The sequence below is a fragment of the Castor canadensis genome, chromosome 13, assembly GCF_047511655.1.
Source record: "Castor canadensis chromosome 13, mCasCan1.hap1v2, whole genome shotgun sequence".
NCBI classification, from domain to species: Eukaryota; Metazoa; Chordata; class Mammalia; order Rodentia; family Castoridae; genus Castor; species Castor canadensis.
In genome coordinates this window covers 7098074-7120619 of record NC_133398.1, presented here as the reverse complement: position 1 = coordinate 7120619, position 22546 = coordinate 7098074, and the positions used below count along the sequence as shown (strand labels likewise).

General features: G+C 56.0%; 1 protein-coding gene across 1 annotated transcript; it reads right to left on the bottom strand.

Moving 5' to 3' along the window:
- Positions 1-18273: 18273 nt before the first annotated feature.
- Positions 18274-20205, bottom strand: Ier5l (immediate early response 5 like). The gene has a single exon (XM_020174758.2). The coding sequence runs from the start codon at positions 19838-19840 to the stop codon at positions 18620-18622; it is 1221 nt and encodes a 406-aa protein (XP_020030347.1). The 5' UTR covers positions 19841-20205; the 3' UTR covers positions 18274-18619.
- Positions 20206-22546: the final 2341 nt, after the last annotated feature.

Sequence of the window (22546 nt, the reverse complement as noted above, 5' to 3'; positions counted from 1 at the left end):
GAGACCCTGAGTTCAAACCCCAGTACTGCCAAAAAAAACAAAGGTACTTAGGGAAATGTGGCGATAAGACAGGGTGAGAATACTGCCTTCAAGAAACTTTCCAGCTTGGAGAAACGTGGTGGACCAGTGTGGAGAAAGGTGGCCAGTGACAAAGACCGCCAGACCCTGGCACCATTCAGGGAAGGCTGTGGAGGAGCCTGTGAGCCGGACTCTGAACAGCGGGCACAGACCAAGGATGTCTGGCGGGACCCATCACAGCAGAGGTGTGGAGGTGTGGGTAGCAGGAGGCAAAGCTGTGGGGTCTGGTACAGCGGCCTCCTGGGGCTTTGAGACCATAGACACCCATAGCACTCCACGTCTCACTTTGAATCTTAACCCAACTGCATTTAATTCTCTGTGAAATGCATGTGCATTTCTCTGCTCTTCCAGATGAGCCACAGGAGAGCAGGGGTGAAGTGCTCTGCTCAGTGCGTTCATCCCAGTGCCCAATAGAGACTGGCAGGCAACAGGTACCCATTGTGAACCAGCAGTTCAGAGGGGAGACGTCAGGAAGTTGGGAAGCCCAGGGAAGATGCTTAGTGGGCACCTCTGTGTGGGATAGCATGTGAGACCTGGATGGGGAGCTGGGAAATGGCAGGCAGTAAGCTAGCCAGGTGCTGGGCTAGACACTGGGTATCAGCAGTGGGGCAGGTGCCTCATCCAGGTAAGATACTGAGGCCCCGTGTGGGCCAGAGAGAGGCCTTGGGTTGCGAGGAGGGAGATGGAGGGAGGATTCTGTGCTCATAAGAGAGAGGGAGTTCTCAACAAGCCCGGATTGGTCCCCTCGGTGCCTGAGATGAGTTAAGGAAAAGGAGCAGGTCGTGGGGGAAGACCTTGAAGTCAGTGAGGGGCACCAACTTGGAAAGCTTTGCTGGGCAGACATACTGGACCTGGTCGATCTTGAGGCTGGCAGGGCTGCCAAGATCCCACCTTAGGCTGGGTGAGGCTGCCTGTGCGGGGACTCTTAGAATCCTCCCTAGGTCTGCTAGGGCTCCAGTCTAAATCCCCCAGCCATCCCCTTGCTGCCAGTCAGCTACACTGGCCTCTCTGTTCCTCCAGCTGATCAGTTTGTCTGTTTCCCACTGGGGAGCCCCTGGTCATTCTTCAGGGCTCAGATGTGGCCTCTCTTTCTTTGAGAGACCTCACATGGCCTCCTAGACCATGGTCATCCCTTCCCCACTGAGCCCTGGGTGCATGTAACTATGCTTACCTGTACCCAGCAGCTGCTCCATGAGCCTTTTGTTTTCAGATGGATCTCATTCTGTAGCCCAGGATGAGGGAGGGGCAGCTGCCTGGGGTGGGTGGTGCTGAGAGTTGAGGGGCTGTTTACGCTGCAAGCCCAGCTTTATTTGGGGTTCCTTGTGGAGCTGGTGGAGATTGGTGAGTGTGAGGCTGGCTGTGGCCTGCCCCCTACTCTCAGTAGCCACCATTGCTGCTCCCGGGGTGGGGAAGGATCTGTTTGTCTCATTTCCTGTAATCCCCAGGAGGGTGTCTTGCATTGCAGGCACTTAGGACACACCTGTGAGTAGCCAGGATAGAGTCAGAGCCCTCCCTGCAGAGGGGTTCTGGAAACTTAGGGGAGGGTGAGATTCATGAGAGGATCCATCAGGAAGAAGCAAGGCAAAAAGGGGGGCAGGGCAGGGTAGCCACTGCTGTCCTGAGGCTGGATGGCCAGCGCTGGAGGGGCGAGACCTCAGAGAGCACAGTACGGAGGGCACTGTACTTCTGAAGGGGAGGTGCAGCATGCTGGGGAGAGAAGAGGGTGAGCTAGGATGGCAGAGAGAAAAGGGGAAGGAGAAGCCTTTGTGTCTGCCGGCTGAAATTGGCAGGGGAGGTAAGAGAGTAAGTATCAGCTGGACTGAGAGGTACTGGCCAGGCCTGCAGTTCTATACTTGCTCAGCAAATGGGGATGGAGGCCTCTGCCCAAAGCCCTGTTTGGGTGCTGGAATACTGCAGTGAACCAGCCAGGCAAGGTCCTCCCTCCAGCAGCATTCGTTAGCGTGACATATCTTAAGAAAACCCTGGAAATACCCTATGTGTGCAACAGTTGGGGATTGTCAAAGGCCCACGTTGCAGTTACACAATGGCTATCAGGTTACAGGCCGGTACGTTTATTCTTCTGGAAAGATTCTTATGATCTGTTAAGTGGAGAAGGCGGCTACAGAAACTGGGTGAAGCAGCAGAAGTCTGCACCCTTGTCCCTCATCTGTTTACTCCATCTCCATGGACAAGCTGTGAGGATTTTGGAAAATGCAACTGCTTTTCCTGCTTTCAAAGATACTTACGAAAAATTAAGCACAGAAGCCAGAAAGGAAAAAAAGAATTGCGGGTATTAACTTTGCCTTTTGTTTTCCACCTTTGGTTTTTTAGATCTTTCCACAATACCCACAAGTTACTTGCATGCTGAAAAAAAAAAAACGGAAATGGATTAAAAACCTTTTTCCCTAAAGAGCTCTGGGAATAGCGCACCTCTGGCAGGAAGAGGGCACTTGTTCCTGAGATGGGAAGCACAGGTGAAAGGAAGGGAGTTACATTCTCAGTAGGTAATTTAGCACCTGGGGTGGGGGGAGTGGCAGGGGACCAGAGGCTCAGGGACTGAAGAGCTGTGGGGGACTGGTGTTTGAGAGTCCATCTAGGCTGGGTCTACCAAGAGAGGCCAACCCGATTCCTGCCAGGGCCTTTGGCTGGGGAGGAACAGGGGAGCTAACAGCCACCCCCCCGCCAAGCCTGGCAGTGCCCTGGGCAACCCAGCCCTGGTCTCAGGGTTGGAATCACATTCAGTCCCCAAGGCGAGGTATACTGCCTGTGACCTAGATTAGGGTGGGGTGGTTAGAAGTGAAAAGACATGTGGCTCCATTTTTCCTAATGCGATTCTGCTTGGGGAGTTCCTGGAGCCCCAGCAGAGGGATAGACCCCCTGATGGGTCCAGCTTCATTCACCACCTTTCCTTGTGCCAGGACACCTGGCACGACCTGGTGCCCTTGGTAAGTGGTGTTGGACTCGAGTCATTGGGCCTGACACGGACATGTACAGACCTGTGTGGCCATGACAGGGCTCCCTTAGCCCATCCCACTTCCTGCCGTGCAGATGAGGGTCCAGAAGGACACCTCCATTCTGGTCTCAATGGTGTCCCTTTGTCTGGGCCACCCTTCCCTGCTGGACCTTTGCTGACTCAGTTATCTTGGCCTGGGTGTGCACAAACCCCTTTACCTTCCTTACTTGCTTGAGACTAAGCTGAGACTTTGAGGGACAGGGAAAGCTGGCACAGCACAGACACCTCACCCTCTGCTTGGCAGAGCCCCAGGCAGGACTGCAGGCCGGAGGCCCCAGATGGCCTCTTGTGGCTCTTCTGACTGGGCTTACAGAGTCCACTGGTCCTTCTAGAGCTGGCTCCTCACCTCTACAAGGGGAGGGGCTGTTGTGGTCAAGGTGCCTGCATTCTGGAATTGGTTCTTCCCTTGAGTGAACTTGAGCCATTCTTGGCTGCTCTGAGCCTCAGTTTCCTCTGGTACAAATGAGATGAGGAAATAGCCTCAGAGGATGTTGTTCAAACCAGCAATACAAAGTTTTGTCAGCACTGTCTCATTTAATCTTCCCAGGCTTGGAGATGGGCATATGGTGACTGATGCAGAGGAGTAAGGGCTGCAGGTGTTCTGCCTGAGCCATCAAGCCTGATCCGGCCGTCTAAGCCTTGAGCACAGTGTTGGCCACGAGGCCATCCCTTGTGTGTTTATTGGGCATGTGTTCTGTCCAGCCTTTGTGAAGTGCCAAGGAGACGCTAAGTGTAAAGGAGGAGGCAGATACAGTCCTCCTTCATGGAGGTCTCATGGGGACACAAAGGTGTGCAGAAGCTGTGGACGCCACAGGAGCTGTGGACGCCACGTGACCTGTAGGCAGCCTCCAGCAGGGCCTCCAGCAGTGAGGATCCCATGGGAAGGCTCTGAAGTAGAGTGAGGGCTCTGGAAGGGGAGATGGTCATCCCACAGCTGGCTGTGGACCCCAGGCCTGCCACCCAGCCTGGCTGAATGAGCTCCTTTGGAAGTAGCCCTTGCCCCCCTCCAAGAAATGTCAACCAGTGAGCCCCCACATCCTCACTGACCCCAGAAGCTGTTGCTTGGCCCTGGCCCCTGGGGGGTTTTCTGCAGAGAACGTGGATTTGGTGGCTCCTCAGCTGAGTCTCCATGGAGCTAAGTGCTTGGAAGCTGGTCTCAGTCCTGTGTAGTGACTCACGCCTGTAATCCTACCACTTAGGAGACAGAGATGGGAAGGATCATAATTTGAGGCCAGCCTAGGCAAAAAGTTAGCAAGTTCCCATCTCAGCCAACAAACTGAGTGCGGTGGTGTGTTCCTGTAGTTCCAGCTATGTAGGCAGTGGAGGTAGGAAGATAACAGTTATAGACCAGCCCCAGGTAAAAATGTGAGTCCCTGTCTGAAAAATGACAAGTGAAAAAAGGGCTGGGGACATGACTCAAGCAATAGAGCGCCTGCCTAGCAAGTGCAAGGCCCTGAGTTCAAAACCCCAGTACTGCCAAAAGTAAAACCAATCTCATCTCATCTCATCTTCACCAAAGCCACAGGGGTTGGGAGGCCTCAGGGTGGCCCCACCTGCCTTATGCTGTCCTCACCTTGGTGGCCAATAGCGCCTCCTGCTTCAGAGTCAGCAGGACTGGCTCCGCCCAACTTCTTTCCTGCAGGCAGGTGCTGATTTGCACAGATAAGGAACCAAGAGTCAAACAGCAGAGTCAAACAGTGCTGGTGGTGACAACTCTGGTTGAGAGCAAACATCTCAATGTGCTGGCCTATGGGATGTGCTTTCTTGGCCCCTCAGGGAGGTCCCAACAGTGAGCAGAGAAAGTGGCACTGCATCCCTGTTCTAGGGATGATGACTGTCCCAGTATATCTGCGTGGGACTCGGCTTGCCTGTCACCAGGTCTCAGGTCAGCATGTGCAGCACCTCCTGTGTCAGGAAGAAGACTTGTGTACAGCTGTGGGAAGTGATTGGGCTCCCAGGCCTGGCAGCCTGCCCAGTGGGCACTGTGAGGCCCTAAGCCAAGCATTACCCTCCTCCATTCCTCTGTTTCCTCCACCCCAGAATCCAACCCAGAAGCAAGCCATACTGTGCGCCCATCCAAATTGTAACCTAGTTCTATTCACTTCTCCCTTACCTGCACATGGCCAGCTCAGGCTTGCTCACTGTCAGCTACCGCTGAGTCACTCACTGCAGCAGTCTTCTCTCTGGTTCCTGGAGACCATGCTGCCCTCCACACCCAGGCTCTGCCCTAAGCTGCTCAAAGGTGGATCCCATCCGGTCCATCAAGAGACTCCTCATTGAAAATAGGAAACTGCTATAAGCTGGCCTTGTGGGCCCTTCCACTCCCTCCACTTCCTGTCATTCAGTCTCACTGCACTGCTCTCTTGGTCCTCCAAAATGCCAAGTTTTTGCTGCCCCAGGGCCTTTACACCTGCCCTTCCCTATGCTCAGACAGCCTGGAGCTCAGTTTGGATGTTACTTCCTTAGAATGTCCCTCCCTTCTTTCTCTGAGCTGCTGTAAGGGGCTCCCCTTGTCAGCTGTCCACCCTGTTCTCTCCTTGCATCCACAACACTTACCACAACCTGAGGTTTTATTGTCTAGAGACTTCGGTTACTGTCTCCTCCTTCAGTATAGTTTGTACTCACTGAGGGTGGAACGGGCTTGTTTTGGCCACTGTGAGTCCCCAGTGGCTGGTCCAGAATAGGTCAGTGGTCACTAACTGTTGAACTGGGAATGAGTGGATGGGTGGATGGAGGCCCTGTCCCTGAAAATGGCCTAAAAGAAGCTGGCTGGCAAGTGCTGGATAAGACCCTGGAGGCCCAGTTTCCCTTCCTGCCACGCAGGAGTTCTCACGGGGGACCACAGTGGCAGGACAACTCCCCAGGTCCTACATGCTGGGACTCTGTGGCTCTGCAGGTCACTCCCAGACGGGCAGCTCTGGAGCCAGGGAAGACTGCCCAGCCTTGGGTAGGACATTGCCAAGGGCAAAGCAGCAGAGCAGCAAGGGGAAAGACTGAGTGGGAGCTGCCCTGCTTTTGGTAACCTAGAGGTGGCACCTGCCACAGCAGGATAGAAGCCAAGGCCTTTGCTGCCTTGTGTGTGCCTCTGGCAGACACACAAGCAGAGCGAGAGCCCATTCCTAGCCATCTTCCCAGTGCCTACCTGACCTACAGAAAGTGGACTCCTTCCACCAGCAGAGGAGCCCCACTACTACATGCAAGCCTGTTCTCTGCACTGCTGGGAGCAGTGAGCTGACAGAGCTTGTGTCTAGCAAGGGGGATAGACAAGTGAACAAACAGGAAAACAGTAAGCAGTGACAATATACAGGAAAAGTGAGCCTCATTGGATGATGTGAGCACAGACCTGAGTGGGTGAGAGAGTTAACTATGAAGAAAGCTTAAAGTACAGTCCAAGCAGAGGAACAACACGTGCAAATGCCCTGAGGCAGGGAGTCTTGACATACTGGGAGGCACCAAGTGTGGGGACTTGGAGGCAAGTGAGGAGAAGCTCTGGCCAGGCTGGGACAGACAGGAGGAACAGGAGTTGCTCCAGCTAGCTGGACAGAGCTCACTGTGTCCATTTCCTTCCCACTCACATTCAGTGATGGCTCCCTGGTAACTTGAAATTGGCCAGAATGGGAGTATTTGCACTACAAAAATTGGCAGATGCTGTGAATGAGCTCCACCCACCAGCTGATTTTTTTTTATTATGTTGGGTAGGGACCTCACAGCCTCAAACATGCTAGACAAGTGCTCGGCCCCTCCTACGGCTGGTTTTAAACATTCGCACTAATGGGAAGTTTTCAGTTGAGGAGTGCCGGGATCCATTCTAATTGTCCATCTTCAAATGTGACAATGGCAAGAAGGAGGATGGGCAGTGGGAGGGCCAGAGCACAAGCAGGAAGACTAGGAGGACCCATGGTGGTCTAGGCCAGAGGCTGTGACTGTTGTGAGAAGGAAGAGGGATAGTGACTGTTCTCAAGAGGAGAGCTGACAAGACTAGCTGGCTGACTGGACTGGAGTTTGTGGGAGCAGGAAGGGGCCAGGCGTCCTGAACAACTTTGTGAATGGCAGGATGGCCACTGCCCAGCATGCAGCAGCTTGGAAACACCAGGAGGTGGGTGGCTGCAGATAGGGGAGCTCTGAGACGCCAGCACCCCAAGAGCAAGAGGTCAGACCGGACTGAGGCCTGGGGTTGTGTGGACGTAGAGGTCCTGGCTGAAGAGAACTGCTGCAGATTGCAAGACTAGGGAAGATGGCAGGAAGAGGGAAGGCAGTCCAGGCTGAGCCCTGGAATCAGCAGCATTTAGAGGAAGGGCAGCCCGCTGGTGTTTTCCTCTCATTTTTTTAAACTGAGGGTGAGACGGGTATGGAGGATGCACAGCGCGTTCTCTCTGGGAACAGAACCCCCAGCCCTATAGAACCCAATTAGAAGGGGCTGGGGACTGGCCAGCCCCCTAGGCTAGGCATGATCACGTGCCCAATTTAGCCAATCAGGGGGCTCCTGCCTTCCCAGCCACTGTGATTGGCTCAGACGTGAACATGTGACTCAGGCTGGGCCAATGAGTGTCCCGCCTGTACTTCCTGTTGAAGCAGTTGCGAAGATTTCCCTTCTGCCAGGGTTGCTGAGCTGGGAAATTGTCCTGAGGATGCAGCGGCGGGGCCAGCGCAAAATGAAAACGAGGGGCCCCTGCTCAGAAAGCAGGAAAAATAGCCCTTCCACATGCTCTCTCTCAACCTGTCATGGTGTTTTTAACTTTCTATTTAGTGTCAGTCTACGTAAGAAAAAGTGAACGTTTTAAATGCCTAGAGTGCATCTTACTATCCATCTGTACATTGCGCCATATGAGTTCTAAGTACAAATACCAGAGCAGCTAGTACACTTGCAGAATATCCCAAATGATAAAATTTGTCTCATGTCCAAGAGGGTACCTCAAGCCAGGCTCAGGCAGGCTAGAGCAGGAAGGACCCCAGGCACAAGCTGCCCTAGGAAGCGCTTCTCCCTGGGGGTGAGGGTTGGGGGGTGCATCTGGGCTGCCCTCTCAGTCCCTCCACCCCTTCTCTGCCTGCCTTTGGCTTGCCCCCTCCCTGGGATTCCCAGCTGCTGGTTTACTCCTCCCAGTCACCAGACTGACCTGCTGAGCGCCACCTCCCTTTCCCATTCCCCTCACTTCAACCTACAGCAGGGAAAAAATTCTGGGGATCTCAGTACCCTGAGGTTGGTAGGAGAGAAGCTCTAGACACCACTCTGGTTGGCTACCAGACAGACTGTGGTGTAGGCATCCAAGGCAGTGATGACTGCCACAATGCCCTGCAAGCTGCTGGGGACAGACACCTGACCCCCAACTCTCTCTGCCAGTGCCTGGACCCCTGCCAAGGTGGGAAGTGAGCAGGGGAGGCAAGGCAGGGCCAGGGTAGCAGGGGGTCAGGTGGGGAACTGAGAACCTGTCCTGGGGTGGTGGGGAGGTGTCAGGAGAGAGGACTTCATGGGGGTTGAAGCTCTATGCCCCTGCTCATTGTCCCAGACTACAAAGTGCAGAACACAGTGTCAAAGGTAAAATGATTACACATTTCAGGACAATGTCACAGAACGTCAAACCCAAAGCCTGGGGAGAAGTTTGAATTTGGGGCCTTGTGCGAATGGACCAGGCCTGGTCTGTCTTGTTCATGCCACAGAAAACTTAAGAAGAGGCCAAGGAGAGACAGGAAGTGCCAAGAGACAGCCAGCAAGCCCAGATGATGTCATGTGAGCTCCGGGAATCAAGCTTCGCCCAAGCTAAACACCCATGGACCTCCCGGTTCTCTGCCAAGAAACCAGGCCCTCTGCTGAAGCCAGGCCAGCTGGGCTTCGGAGGCCCAGAGAGGAGAGGCTCCAGCCTGGGGCCAGACGCCCGGCTCCTTGTCTTTTTTTCTTTTCTCTTCCTTTTTTAAATTTTCTTCTCTCCTCTCCTGTCTCTCTTCTTTCCTTCTCTCTTTTTTTTTTTTTCTCTTTTTTTGTTCAGTTTACTTTTGTTTTGAGACAGGGTCTTTCAATGTAGCCCAGGCTGGCCTTGACTCTCTATCCTCCTGTCTCAGCCTCCTGAGTGCTGGGATCACAGGCACGCATCTGCACCTGGCTCTGGGTTTCTTTCTTCACTTAGGGAATGGAGCTGTCCATTGCATCCTAGTGTCTGTAGGTGGCTAAGCCAACCAGCGGCCTCCTCACGAGGCTCTGTTTGCCCTCAGGCCATCTGCTTCATCTGCCTTAGGCCTGATTTCTTTCTAGAAACAAAGGCAAGCTTTTCCTACAGTCTTTCCAGTTCTCCCCAGGCTGGGTGATGTAGGTGTCATAGGAGGTTTGTGTGTGAGACCTGGAGGGTGTCTGAAGCTGGCAAAGCTGATGGGAGTGTTCAAGAAACATCAAGAGATGACTGGGCTGGGGATGCAGGGGAGGGCTGATAGGGAGGACAGGAGGGGCCATGTCTCACCAACCAGTTGCTCTTTAAGCTACACCATAGAGTGGTGTCCATCTTTTCCCTCATCCACCTATTCATTCGTTAAATTGCCAAGTATATATCCTGACTGAATTGTTAATCATTTGAGGAGTAAATGTTAACCGACAGGTACAGTCAGATCCTGAAGAGACCTGAGGTACTGTCTGGGACTAACCCTTTTTATTTTTATTTTAACATTACATTATTATTTTGGAATTATTTATTATTATTAGCAGTGCTGGGAATGGAACCCCTGGCTTTGTGCGTGCTAGGCAACCACTCTACCACTGAATGACACCCAAATCTTTTAAAACTTCAGTGCCCTGCCAGGTGTGGCGGCACAAGCCTGTGCTCCTAGGGCTCGGGAGGCTGAGGCAGGAGGATGGAGAGTTCCGGGCCAGCCTGGGCTACAAAGGAAGAAACAACAACAAAAACCATGAGTGCCACTCTGTAGAAAGACAAAAACTCCAGCTGTGCACACTGGGCATGTCCTCTCTCCTCCCCTCCCCCCGAGAGAAGGAAGGATGGTAACTGGGTCCCTCTGGTCTCGTTCAACAGGAGAGCATCAGTGAGAAAACGGTCCTATGTTTTGCAAGAGGTGACAGCCTGGACAGAGCTGACTGGTGCCAATATCATGGCTCGCACTTATTGGGCACTTACTGTATGCCAGGGGCCGTGCCACACAGGTGGGGGCGCTCCTTCCCATCCTGATTTTGCAGACAAGTGACTAGAGATGTGAAGAAAAGAGTGGATTGCCACTTGGAAAGCAACGGAGCCCAGTTTGTACTCAGTCTTTGTGGCCCAGAGGCTGAGCTGGGAAGTGCCAACCTGGGCTTTGGACTGGTGCCCCTGGGGGAGGTGGCCTGGCAAGCCCTCTGGTGGGTGTCCTTGTACTACACACTCTCGTGCTGTTTGACATTATTGAGTGATGTGGCACACACAACCTGGGACAACCCCCCACCCCGCCCCACCTCTTTGCTGAAAGTCCCTCGGTGAAGGCGTCCATGGGGCTCAGTCTGTTGGGAACAGCGACAGGTCCCTTTTGTCTGGAGCCTCAGCCTGCCAGGCATAACCAGGAAAACTGGTTGGGGCAGCTGTGCGGATTGTGTTTGTGCTGGCTGTCCCCACCCCTGCCCTGAGGCCCTGCCCCTCTACCATCCTGGGGGAAGGAAGGAGGCCAAGAACTGCCGCTATTTCTTGAGCACCAGTTGGGTGCCAGGCCCTGCTCCTAGTCCCCTCCTATCATACTCAAGTCATCTGGTACTTTCCGAGGAAACCGAGTCCCAGAAACATCAGGCTGCTTGCTCTAGTCCCACAGAGACAGGGCTGGGACTTGAGTCCAGTGTGTTGGATGTCCCCGCTGGAACTCTCATGCACTGCTGGGCTCCCATGGTTGACACTTCCCAGCCAGACTCATCCCTGCCCTCCTTCCTAGCCCCAGCTCCTGCCACTCACCCCCCTCCCCCCACAGCCAGTGCTGCCAATGTGCCCAAGCACTTCCTGGGGTTCACCTTTGCCCTGGCTGTTCCTTTTGTCTGGAGTGCTCTTCCGCCATGGTCTGTTCTGCTCAGCACTGTTTCTAGTGCTCTATGTGCAATTCTCTCCTCCCCAGTGCCCTGGCTAACTGCACGAGTCTTGGAGTGGACGCGAGAAGGACTCGGCTCTCATTCTCTGTGACAGTGACAGAGACAGTGCTGAGATAGAAGGAGACAGAATCACTGGGTCACCGCATAGCAGACGCATCCTAGGATAGAGTTGTCTGATTTAGTTGGACTTTGTATACTCAAGAAATAAATCTTTGTTGTGTTTGATCTCTGAGTTTGATTTGTTACTCCAGCATAACCTAGCCTAGACTGACTAATAAAGCTGAATTTTGATATTTGTCTCAGGTCAAATATCACCTTTCCTGATCACCAGATGCAAAGTTTTTCCACTCCCTCTAAACGGTCCTCCCTAGCTCTGATTTCACTTTCCTATAGCTTTTCTCTGATTGTTTCTTGGTGTGCTTGTTTGTGGTCTGTGAGGGCAGAGCCCTTTGTTGACTCACAGCAGCATCCTCGGCACCTAGCACAATGCCTGGCATATTTAGGTACTCAAGGAATATTTGAAGCCGGGTATGGTGGTACACAGTTGTTATCCCGGTGTTTGGGATGCAGAGGCAGGACGATTGTGAGTTTGAGACCAGCTTGGGCTACATAACGAGACTCTGTCTCAAAAAAAAAAAAGAACCTCAAAAAACCAGGAGTAGGGGCGCAGCTCAACCGGTAGAGTGCCTACCTAGCAAGCAAGAGGCCCTGAGTTCAAATCCGAGTACTACATCCTGGGGAAGAAAAAAAAAAAGAAAGAGAAAGAAAAAAAATCTGAATGAATGTTTGTTGAGCAAGGGACCATGTCATAGGTGGCCATGTCACAGCTGTAGAATTTGATGTTGCTACCTTCACGTTTGTTGGACACAATGCCTCAGTCATTGAAAAACTGGCACGGTTGAAGCTGGTTTGGGACCAGCTTCTCTCACTCCAGCTTTACAGACGAGGAGACACAAGTCTGTTAAGGAAGCCATTCCTCCTAGGTACCAAGGTGAGTCTGGGTCTGAGCAGGGACCTGTCCTGGGTCCTCTGGATGCCTGGTCCACCACTCTTTCTACTGGGCTTGTCCTTTTCCTCTTAGCTTCTGCCCGCCTTGCTGAAAACATGGCCCAGGCACATTTGCCTCTTGTCCTTGCCAGTGCATCTAGCTCTGAGTCCATGGGTCTGTGATTGATGGGCAGGACTGGGTGGAGCTGGGACAGGGTGAGAAATGACAATCAACAGGCTCCCCCTAGAGGGACCCACAAAGGTGCCAAGATAAGCTTTGTCGGGTTTTGTTGCTGTTGTGCGGCGCTGGGGATCAGACTGGGGGTCTCACACATGCTAGGCTGTACCATTGAACTACATCCCCATCCCAAGCTTATGTGGCTGTCTCACTCCAGAGTGTGTGTGTGGGGTGCAGCTCGGTGCAGCAGCGAGGCCTTGCACCCACCCCTAACACAACAACAATGACACCAGAAACGGTGCAGAAGGGAGAGCTGTGGCTAGCCAGGCTGTTTGGCTGAGCGTTCTCTCTCAGGGTTGAGCCCACCCCAGCCAGGCTGGATTTGGCTGCTCCCCATTCTCCTCTGTAGCACACTATCAAAGGCAGCACCTGCCGTGTCACAGTGCTCATTTTTTGTCTAAAGATAAAGCACGCATATTGTAGAAAATCTGGAAAACACAGAAATGTATGAAGGATAATAAGGGTACTTTCTAATCTCCCCCATCTGAGCTCCTATTCAGTCTTTTTTTTTTTTTTTTATCTGAGCATGTGAATAGATCAGGTTACCTGGTCCCCCAATGTCCCCAGTCTCCACCAGCAGGGCCTGTAAATGTGGCCATGCTGACCTTGCCCAGCCCTCTCCCATCTGCCCTGCAGGCTAGCACCTTGGTCTCCCCTCAAAGTCTCTCCAGGTCCGTCGTGAGTTCCATGGCAGTCACAAAAGAGAAGCTCCCCGCCAACTTCTACTTTGTCTCCTCACTGATGTCCCCCGCTCTTAGTCTCCTGCCCTTAGTCTCCTGGGAGTGGCCCTTGCTGCCTCCTGCTATGGTGCCTGCTGGGAGAAACCAGCCCTGCCCTGGGGCTACAGCCTTCCCTCCCCTGATGGTGCCTGAGTGGCAAACCTGGAGGTACCAGATGGCCGTGGGCCTTGTGACCGTGGCCAGGACCAGGAGGCTGGCTCTTGTCCAGAGCTGTACTGGCTGTACCTTGTCACCCAGGTCCCCAGGCTCATACCCTGGGCCTCCCCAAGTCCATGAGGACATTCTCCTTGGCTTGGTTTGTGGCCTCTTTCTGGAGGACATTGCTCTCTCTGTCACCGGGTATAGCCCTTTTCTGAGAAGAGCATCACTTTTCACCTGTGAACTTCTAGTGGGGGCTACCAACTGCCCCTCAGGACTAGCCACAGGTTTGGAATAGGTCCCAGGTTTGGGACAGAACCCAAGTTTGGGACAGGACCCAGGTTTGGGAGCTGGCAGCAGCCTTTTCTGTTTTTTTTTTTTTTTTTGAGGTACTGGGGATTGAAGCCAGGGCCTCAGAGACAAGTGCACTATCAGTTGAACCACATCCCCAGCTTTTTTGTTTTCGTTTTTGCGAGAAGGTCTCACAAACTTTGCCCTCACACTTGTGATCCTCCTGCCTCTGACTCCCCAGGAGCTGAGATTATAGAGAAGAGACACCATGCCCGGCTCCTTTCCTGGGATTTTCAGTTAGCAATAAGGGAGGAGGACACAGCTGTGAAGTGGGAGGCGGGAGCTGCCTCCTACAACTGTACAGGAAGCTGGTCTGCAGTGGGAGAGTGGGAAGCTCGAGTGCAGAGAAGTCTTAGGAGACTGAAGGGTTAGCATTTTGGAGATTTGTGCCTGGACCCAGCTGAACCCCTGCCCACTGCAGTTTTGTACCATGAGCCAAAAAAATCCCACCTTTTTGTCCAACCTGGTTCCTGTTGGATTGGTGTCCTCTACCAAATTGAGTCCGGAAGGACCCAGGAATAGGCCAGCTCCTCCTGGGTGGGGCAGAAAACAGACACGCTTGCCTGTCTCCCCAGCCCTTGTCCCTGGAATGTATAAAATAGAGCATTGAGGAGTGTGTACCCCCAATCTGCTAGCTCAGGGATGACCAGATGAGACCCCAGCTGGGTTTTCTCAATAAGGCCATTTCGACATCAGGAGGCTTCCATTGTAGTGTTCCAAATTCTCCCCACTACACTGTGAGCTCCAGCAGGTAAAGGCTGGCCACACAGTGGTGTCACCTTGGGCAGGTTTTCTCATTTCTAAAATGAGGATGCTAACAGTAACTTCCTCCGAGGTTTGCTGGGAAAATTAAACAAGCAATCCTATGTCCTTGTGATGTGCTGGGGTTTGTGGTGGTCAGTGCAGTGCTTTGCAGAGGCTGGGCACCAAGTGTGCCCTTTGTAAAGGTGTCTGGTGAATGGAGAGACAGTAAGACACAGCTCCTGGTGTGCCCACCCTGGGCCAGCACACATACATGCTCACATCCATGCTTGCATTCTTTCTCTTTCTTTCTCTCTCTCCCTTCTCTCTCTCTGTCTCTCTCTCACACACACACACACACACACACACACATAAGCACCCATGTGCCCACAAGTCCCAGGTCTCAGCACCCTGTGCAGTGGCCCTCCCAGGAGCACAGGGCATTCCCAGTCCATGACTTCTCTGGAAGGCAGTCTGCAGCTACTTGGGGCTCTGGGCTGCCATCCCATAACTCCACATTGCCGGGGGAGCATAGCTTGGAACCCGTCTCAGCCCTACACTGCATATCAAGGGCAGCAGAACCCGCCATGCCCTGGGGGTAGGTGGTTTGTGGAGCCCATTAGCCTGGCCAGGGCTAACTTGCTTTCTGAACTGTGGCTTTCTGGAGTCCCCAGTCTCTTCCAATGCCCCTAGCTCCTCAAGCAACATCCCCCAAGACCTGCCTGGGGGCCCTTGAGAGGATAGACTTGGTCTCACCGGAGAGAGTGGGGGGCTCATCCGTGGATCTGGTTGGACTCTTGGTTTGCCTGCCTGCCCCCTCCAGGACACCCACACACTAGACAGCCGCAGGCTCCCCTCCCAGCCCAGTCTTTCTGTTGCATTGGTCTCTCTGGGAGTTCTGGGCTGGCACATTGCATTGTTCCGCGGTGGCTCCAAGGGCTGTGAGCCGGGTGAGCTTGGAGGTTCACGTGTTGGGGACAGAGCATTTGGGGGGGGGTGGCCCTCAGTGTTGTATGAAAGCCGTGCAGGATGATGCTTTCCTTGGAATGTCTGTGTGCCTTGTACCCTGCCAGTAGCTTGTGTTTTGGGTTATTACACTCAGGACATTAACCCTTTGTGTGACTGCCCAAGGTCCTCGGGCCCTGCAAAGAAAATTGTGTGTGCGGCCGGGGTGGGGGTGAGTGCATCTCTTTGGAGGGCTCCCTGAGCTCTCCACTTTGTTCCCTGGTTTCACTAGAACCCAATGTGCCCAATGTGTTCCAAGCGCAAGCTCAGAAAACCTACCAGGGTGGAGAACTCTAGTCCGAATTCAGAGCTCTTATTTCGCACCCCAGCACCCACGCTCCTTTGCTGTAGGGATCCTAGGGATGGATACGAAGTTCCCAAGTCCCTTGGCCGGTCCCTTCCTGTGCCCAGCTCCGCGCTCCCAACAAAGGCGGTCGACCACGTGTCATACTTGACGCGGACTCCCAGTGGGGACGCTCGCCGCTCCGGGTCCCCGCTCCGGCCAGGGCTGGGTAGGGACACGACTCTGGCCCGGGTGCGTGCGGATCAGTCCCGCGCATCCCCGCCGACCCCTGCAGTGCCTCGCCCACTCCCATCAGCAACCACTGCAGCGCCCCCGAAGCGGCGCTAGGGGGAGCTCTGGCAACTGGCTTGGTGGATTGAATCAAAACCGTGCATCCAACAGCTATTTCCTTGAACTTGCAGGGGAAAAAAATGGGGAGGGGGGAGACGCACTGTTCCCCCTCCCCTGCAGCTCCCGGCTCTTCCCGTGGGAGGCCGAGAAAACAGCCTTGGTGGGGGGTGAAGGTGCCTTTCCTCCCCGTAACTCACGCCTCCAGAGCCTGCCTCTTCCCCACCCGCATCGCGCACCTTCGCAGCCCCCCGCATTTTGAAGAGTGTCCCCGAGAACTTCGCCTCGCGCGACACCGGGATCCAGAGCCGAGCGGCCCCCTGGGACTGGCTTGCATCCGCCTCTCGGAGTCTGGGCTGGGGGCCTCTTGGCCGCAGCTCCTCCTGTCGCCGAGGGAGGCGTGAAGGCTGGGGTGGGTGGCTGGGAGGCTCGCCCAGGAAAGGGGAGCGTGGGGGCGAGAGAGCGAGCGCCAGCGAGAGAGCTTGGGGGAGATACAGCCAGAGACAGCGAGACTCGGGGAGAGACACCATCAAGCCAAAATAGCGAGCTGGCTGCCCCTCGCTCATGCCTCCCCCCTGCCCGGTTCGTTCTTTCCTATCCCCGCTTCGCAAAGCTGGAACCACCCGTGCGCCCCCGGGCCCAAGCCGTGGCTCCAGATGTGAATTTGGTTCCAGCGGGGAGACGGCGAGCTTCCTCCGGGCCTTGGCACATTCTCCCTCTCTGAGGTCATCCCGTAGGTGGTCAGAGGGGAGCGAGCCCGGAGCCTTCCTGCCTCCATCCACTGGGGAGGGAGAGAGAGAGGCGGGAGGGAGAGGAGCGGGAGAGAGAGGGGCGGGGAGCGAGGAGGGAGGGAGACGCCGCCAGCACACCACCAAGTGGCACCGAGCAGTGATAACAAACTCAACTTAAAAAAAAAAAAAGAAAAAAAAAGGAAAGGAAAAAACTTCCTCAAGTTGCAGCCCGAGACGTGCGGACGTGCGGGCGGGGGCGCCGAGCGGGGAGTGTGGGTGGCCCCGAAGTCCCCCGGCGTCCCCTGGCTGCAGAGAACTCTGACGTGGGGTCGAGCAGGCCCCGAAACCCTAACTGCGGGGAATATGCTGGAGGCTGGCTCGGCTTCCTGCTGGAGCCCCGGGCGGTCGGTTCCCATGGGGGTCCGGACCCCGGGTGAGAGGGTCTGGGGAGGTCCGGGCTTCTTCGCCTGCAAGCCGCTCTCCATCCCACCCGCCTTTCCGTTCCCATCCCTGGCCCTGCGGATGTGGGCAGATCCCGCCCGCCCAGGCCGGGGAGAGCCGAGATTTGTTAAGGGGCGACGTGGGGGTGGGGGTGGAGGGCTCTCCACTTCCCTCTATCCTTCCCGCCGCCCCCAGGTCCATCTACACAAGACACCACCATACTCTACAATCGACTTTTTATTAAGATTGTAAATTTAAGCAAATAATCTGAACAGTATTACCCGGTGATACACAATTCAGAATGCACAAAAAATACAGGAGAACGAGGGAGAAGGGCCGGGAAAGGGTTGGCAACTTGTTTTGGAGCCCGCTGGATGCTGATGGCAGAGACCCAGAAGGGTTGCAGACGAACCCCGCCTTTTTACAACAAAAGGCTTTTAAATTAAAATCTATGGAGCTGAAGACACAGGACGGGGTTCTCACAAGCTGGAACAATGCTGGCTTAGGCTGAGCCAGGACTGTGCAACTTAGAAGCACACAAACAGCACAGCTGACCGGGAACTTAGTGAAAAAGTCTCCAGCGCAGTCGGCGGTCCCGGCCCCTCCCTCCCCCGGGGCCGCCGGGGATCCAGGTGAAGGAATCGACTTCCTTTTTTGTTTAGTGAGGACCGCAGTGCTGGGCATGATGGGAAATGTAGTCCGCCGTGCTCGCCCCCCACCCTTTGCCCAAACAGTGTCCGAGAGTGTCGGGGTGTCCGGCGCCACCCCCCGAGTCCGGGAGACGGGTGGAGGAGGGGAGGAGAACGGAGCCAGAGGGGCGGGGAGAGGAGAGTTCAAGACGCCCGCCCCGGGAAGAAAAGAAAAAAAAAGTTGAAGTGTTTTCATTTCTGCCTTCTCATTTTGAGAACTTTGGAGGCCGCCCCCAGAGAGGAAATGTGACCCAAACGTCCCTTTTGGAGATAGAGTTTGCCTTTGTTTTTTGCTCAGGATTTCACAAGACTCAGTCCTCACCCCACAGAGGGACTCAGGAGAGCGGAACGTCGGGCTTCCTGGGTCTGACAACTGATTGGAATCGGCGTCCCCGGCCCCGCGCCCTCCTGCGCTGCGCCCCCGGCGCGCCCCGGCGGCCCGGGCGCCCTGCCTCGCCCCCGGCTGCCCGGCACCTCCTCTGGGCAGCAGCCCTCCCTCACGTGGCAGGCTTCTCGCTAAACACCACTGCAATCACTACAATGAAAAAAAAAAAAGAGTAGGAGAAAACACAAAGCATACTTAAATAGGCGCTTTTTCTCTCTGCAAAAATAAAGTCCAAGATTTTAGATTTTTTTTTTTATTTTACAATTATAAAACATTAGCCGCCTCCCTCTGCTCACCCCCAGCTCAGCCCCGAGTGGCCCGGCGCCCGCTCGCTCCCTCCTCTCGCCCCTTGGCCGAGTCTTTGTCTGGCCCCAGCCCCGCGGGGCCCCGGGTCCCCGTGCCCTCGGGGGTCCCTAGAAGGCGACAATGGCTCGAGTCCAGGCGCCAAGGCTGGCGAGCGCCTGCTTGGCGCACAGCTGCCCGTTGAGCGGCGGCGGCTGCTCCGATGAGTCCGGCTGTCGGCTCACCAGCCCCGAGAAGCCCGAGCCAAAGATGGAGATCAAGTTTGAGATGTTGGACGCGTCCGGGGACGAGTCCGGGCAGAAGTCCTCGAAGCGGGCGCGCTTGCAGGGGGCGAACGGGGCGCCCCCGGGGGGCTCGGCCCCCAGGTCGCCCGCGTCCTCCTCGTCGTCGTCCTCTTCCTCCTGGCCAGGGTAATACTTGCGCTTGCAACCGGCGGCGGACGCCAGGCCCGGTCCCGGAGCGCCCTGGCCACAGCAGGGGCAGTGGGCGGAGGCGCAGCAGTCCTGGTGCAAGTAGCCGTTTTCCACCGTGGTCACCACGTGAGTGTCCAGGTCCAGCACGGTGGTCTGGCTGCTGCAGTGCACGCGGAAGTCCGAGGGGGCCGGGTACGCGCTCCGGTAGAAGCCAGGGGAGGAGGCGGGGGCTGGGGAGGCGGGCGGGGAGGCGGCAGCAGCGGCCGTAGGGGCGGCCCCCGGGGGCGCGGAGGGTGAGGAACAGGCGGCCGAGGCGCGAGGGTCCCGCGGACAGAGCGCGGAGGGGGCGGGCAGCGACAACGGTAAAGGCGCAGGACCCGGCTGCAGCGGCTCCAAGGGCTGCCCGCGGTGGGGCGCGCCGTGCGGCGGCTGGAGCGCGGCGCACCCGGGCAGCTCCGAGAGCGCCCCCGCGCCGCCCGCGGGCGCCCCGGCCGCTGCCGCTGCGCAGCCCCTGGGCGCCGGGTGCTGGTGCTGGTGCAGCTGCTGCTGGAGGTGCAGCTGGTGGAGCTGGTGGAGCTGGTGCAGCTGGTGCCGGGCGGCCGGCTCGCGCGCCTCCGCGTCCCCGCCGCCGCCAAGTTGGAGCGGGCCGAAGTCAGCCGCGTTGGCCGGCATGCCCGGCGCCGCGTACGCGAGGTGCTGGTGCTGGTGGTGGGGCGGTTGCTGCTGTTGCTGCTGCTGCTGCTGGCGCCGGTAGAGCTCGGCGTAGCGCTCGCTCAGGTAGAGCTGGCGCGCGTTGCGGAGCACGTAGGACACCAGGAGGTTCTTGTGCAGCTTAATGCCGCCGCGCTGGGTTCGGGAGCTGTGGATCTTGCGCAGGGAGATGCTGATCAGGCTCTGGGCGTCCAGGGCGCACTCCATGCTCCCGCGGAGAAGGCGGCGGCGGAGCAGCCGCCGCTGCTGCTGCTAATGCTGCTGCTGTTTCTGCCTCCGGCCGACCTCCGGGGCGCGCCGGGCAGGAGGAACGGAGCCCGGGTCAGCGGGTCGGCTGCGCTCCGAGAGGAGACGCCACCATGCGCTGCGCGCCACCCGCAGGCTCGCGCTCCCCAGACGGCGCCAAAGCAATGAGCCTCGGCCGGCCCGGGCCCCAGCTATTTAGCTGGGTAGCTGGGCCCCGCCTCACTCTGGCTGAACCAATAGGAGTGCCCAGAGTCTCCCGAGTGACAGGCCCTGCCCGCCCCGGGGCCACTCGGCTGACCAATCAGACCAAGGCGGTTCCTTTGTGCTATTCAAATACCGAACGGACCCCGGGCCTCCAACGCCGCCGCTGCCTCGAATGTTCTCCTGGGGCCGCCGCACCGCGCAGGACTCGGAGCCGCCGGGGTCGCCTTCTACAACCTGGGTCGCCTCCCAGCGGCCACGTTGGAGCCCACGGCTGCGCTAGACCTTGCTCCTGGGAGCTGGGGGTCGGCTAAACTGAGTGCCCTGGCGACGGCTCCTCCCCTTTCCGCACTGTAGGGCCTCACCTGCGGCAGGTGCGCGCGGTTCCCCACTGCCCGCCACGCGGCGCCTCCTCTTTCTCACCTGCCGGCCTCCGGGTGACCTGCAGAAGCCACGGCTTCTGCAAGGGGCTAGTGGGGCCGCCTCTTGACCCTGGGGCACCCTCAAGGGAGGGAGGTTTGGGGGTACCCTCCACCGCAGAGAGTTTGGGGCATGACTGCCTGGCTTTTTGGCCAAGGGGCCAAAGAACGGGCGGTCCTTTCTATTTGTGTGTCGGGAAAACCCAAGCATCGAAAAATTTGATCTCCAATGGAGAGGCTCCGAGGCCTGCCACTGGCCGCTGAGGACCCAAGGTGGTCTAGCAGCCCGCTTGGAAGACCTCCGCTTTCCTGCCTAACAAATAATAATGACAATAGGGCCTGTTGTGTGCCAGGCATGGGACAGCCTCTTCTGGAAGGGTCTTGATTCCGTGTTCTAGCGTTGGGAATCAGGGGTCGAGACCCAAGGAGTGGAGTGACTTAGGGCATTACACAGCTGGGGTGGGGCTGGGGGGCAGACCGAGGACTTGGCCAGGACTCTGGGCTTAGGAACTCACCAGCTTAACTTCTGTGGGCATGGTCCTTATCCTGAACTCTCCATGTGCCACCTTCTCCCAGTTGGGGACAGATAGCAGAAAAGAAGTACTGGATTGCCAAATCCTGGGGGTGACTGTTGGCTTTGTGTGTGCGGGGGTGGGGGTGTGTGTGTGGGGACGACTCCAAAGTGCCAGAGGGGCTGCACACACAGCTCTCCAAGCTTCTCGAAGTAGTCAGGAGTCTTCCTGAGGAACAACCTAGTGGTGGGCACTTGAAGGACAAACAGGCTCCACAGACACCTTGAGTTGGGGGGACATTGTGGGGCTGGGGTGGGGAGGCCACTCAGCAGATGTCCTGCTGTTTCACCTGCTCTCCAGGGTTCTTCTGAGTCCCCCCCTCTTTCTTTGGGCCCCCTCAACATCTCCTTGGTCTCTTGAGGTGAGTCAGGAGACACCCTTCTCTCCCCGCCACTGTGTCAGGGTCCCCTTTCAGCCCTAAGACTTTTCTTAAATTTCCAGCACCTTTGAAGTGCCAGATGCCCAGGGGGTGTTTACCCATTTTTCAGATGGGAAATCTTGGGTACTGACAGCACAAGGGTCTTGTGTGGGTGCACCGCTTTGTCCTTTCCTGTCTTCTGAGAACCTTCTAATTGGTCTGAGCTGCTGGAATTAGTAGCACCTCTGCCTGGCCCCTAGAAGAGAATCCGGAATTAAATGGGATGTCAGCAGACCTCAGAGCAAGGCCATTTTACTTACATCCTATTGGTGATGTGATAGGGACACCCAGGGCTGTGGAACCCTCTCAGGCAATAATACCTGTGGGAATGAAACCACAGAAACCACCCCCTTCTCTGATGTCCACTTCAAAGACACACCTTTGAGCCATTAGCACAGCATAAGGAGAGAAGTGGGGCCTCTTATCAGCTTTCCAGCTGTGAGTCTCCAACTGCACCAGGCAAGTCTGGGACCCACCATGTATTTCAAGCCTTCATTCTGTCCTTGTCTGATATTTATCAGGTACACTGAGACTCAAGGTCACATAACCAGGCAGGGTTGAGTCAGAATTTGACCCCACTCTGCAGAGTCCCAGGAAAGAGCTTCTGCTGTCAGTGGAGCCAAGTCCTGTCCTCCCAGCTCAGCTCATGGTGAAAATGACCTTGATTTAACTGGGGACCCAGCTGGGGAATCAGCATGGGGATGGATGTGGATGGTGGATGGGAAGCCAGGACCGGCCCACCCAACCACTGCTGAAAGATGAGCTTTGAGAGTTGTTGTTGTTGTTTTGTGGGCATACTGGTGTGTGAACTCAGAGCCTTCCAATTGCCAGGCAGGTTCCCCTGCCCCAGGCCCTTTTTTGCTACAGTTATTTTTCAGATAGAGCCCCCCCTTTTTGCTTGAGGGTGGCTTTCTACCTACTACCTCTTGAGTAGTTGAAAGTATAGACACACACTACCATGCTCACCTTCTTGGTTGAGATGGGTAGGGGGAGCGGCCCTTAGTAACTTTTTGCCTGGGCTGGCCTTGAACTGCAATTCTACCCATCTCTGTCTCCC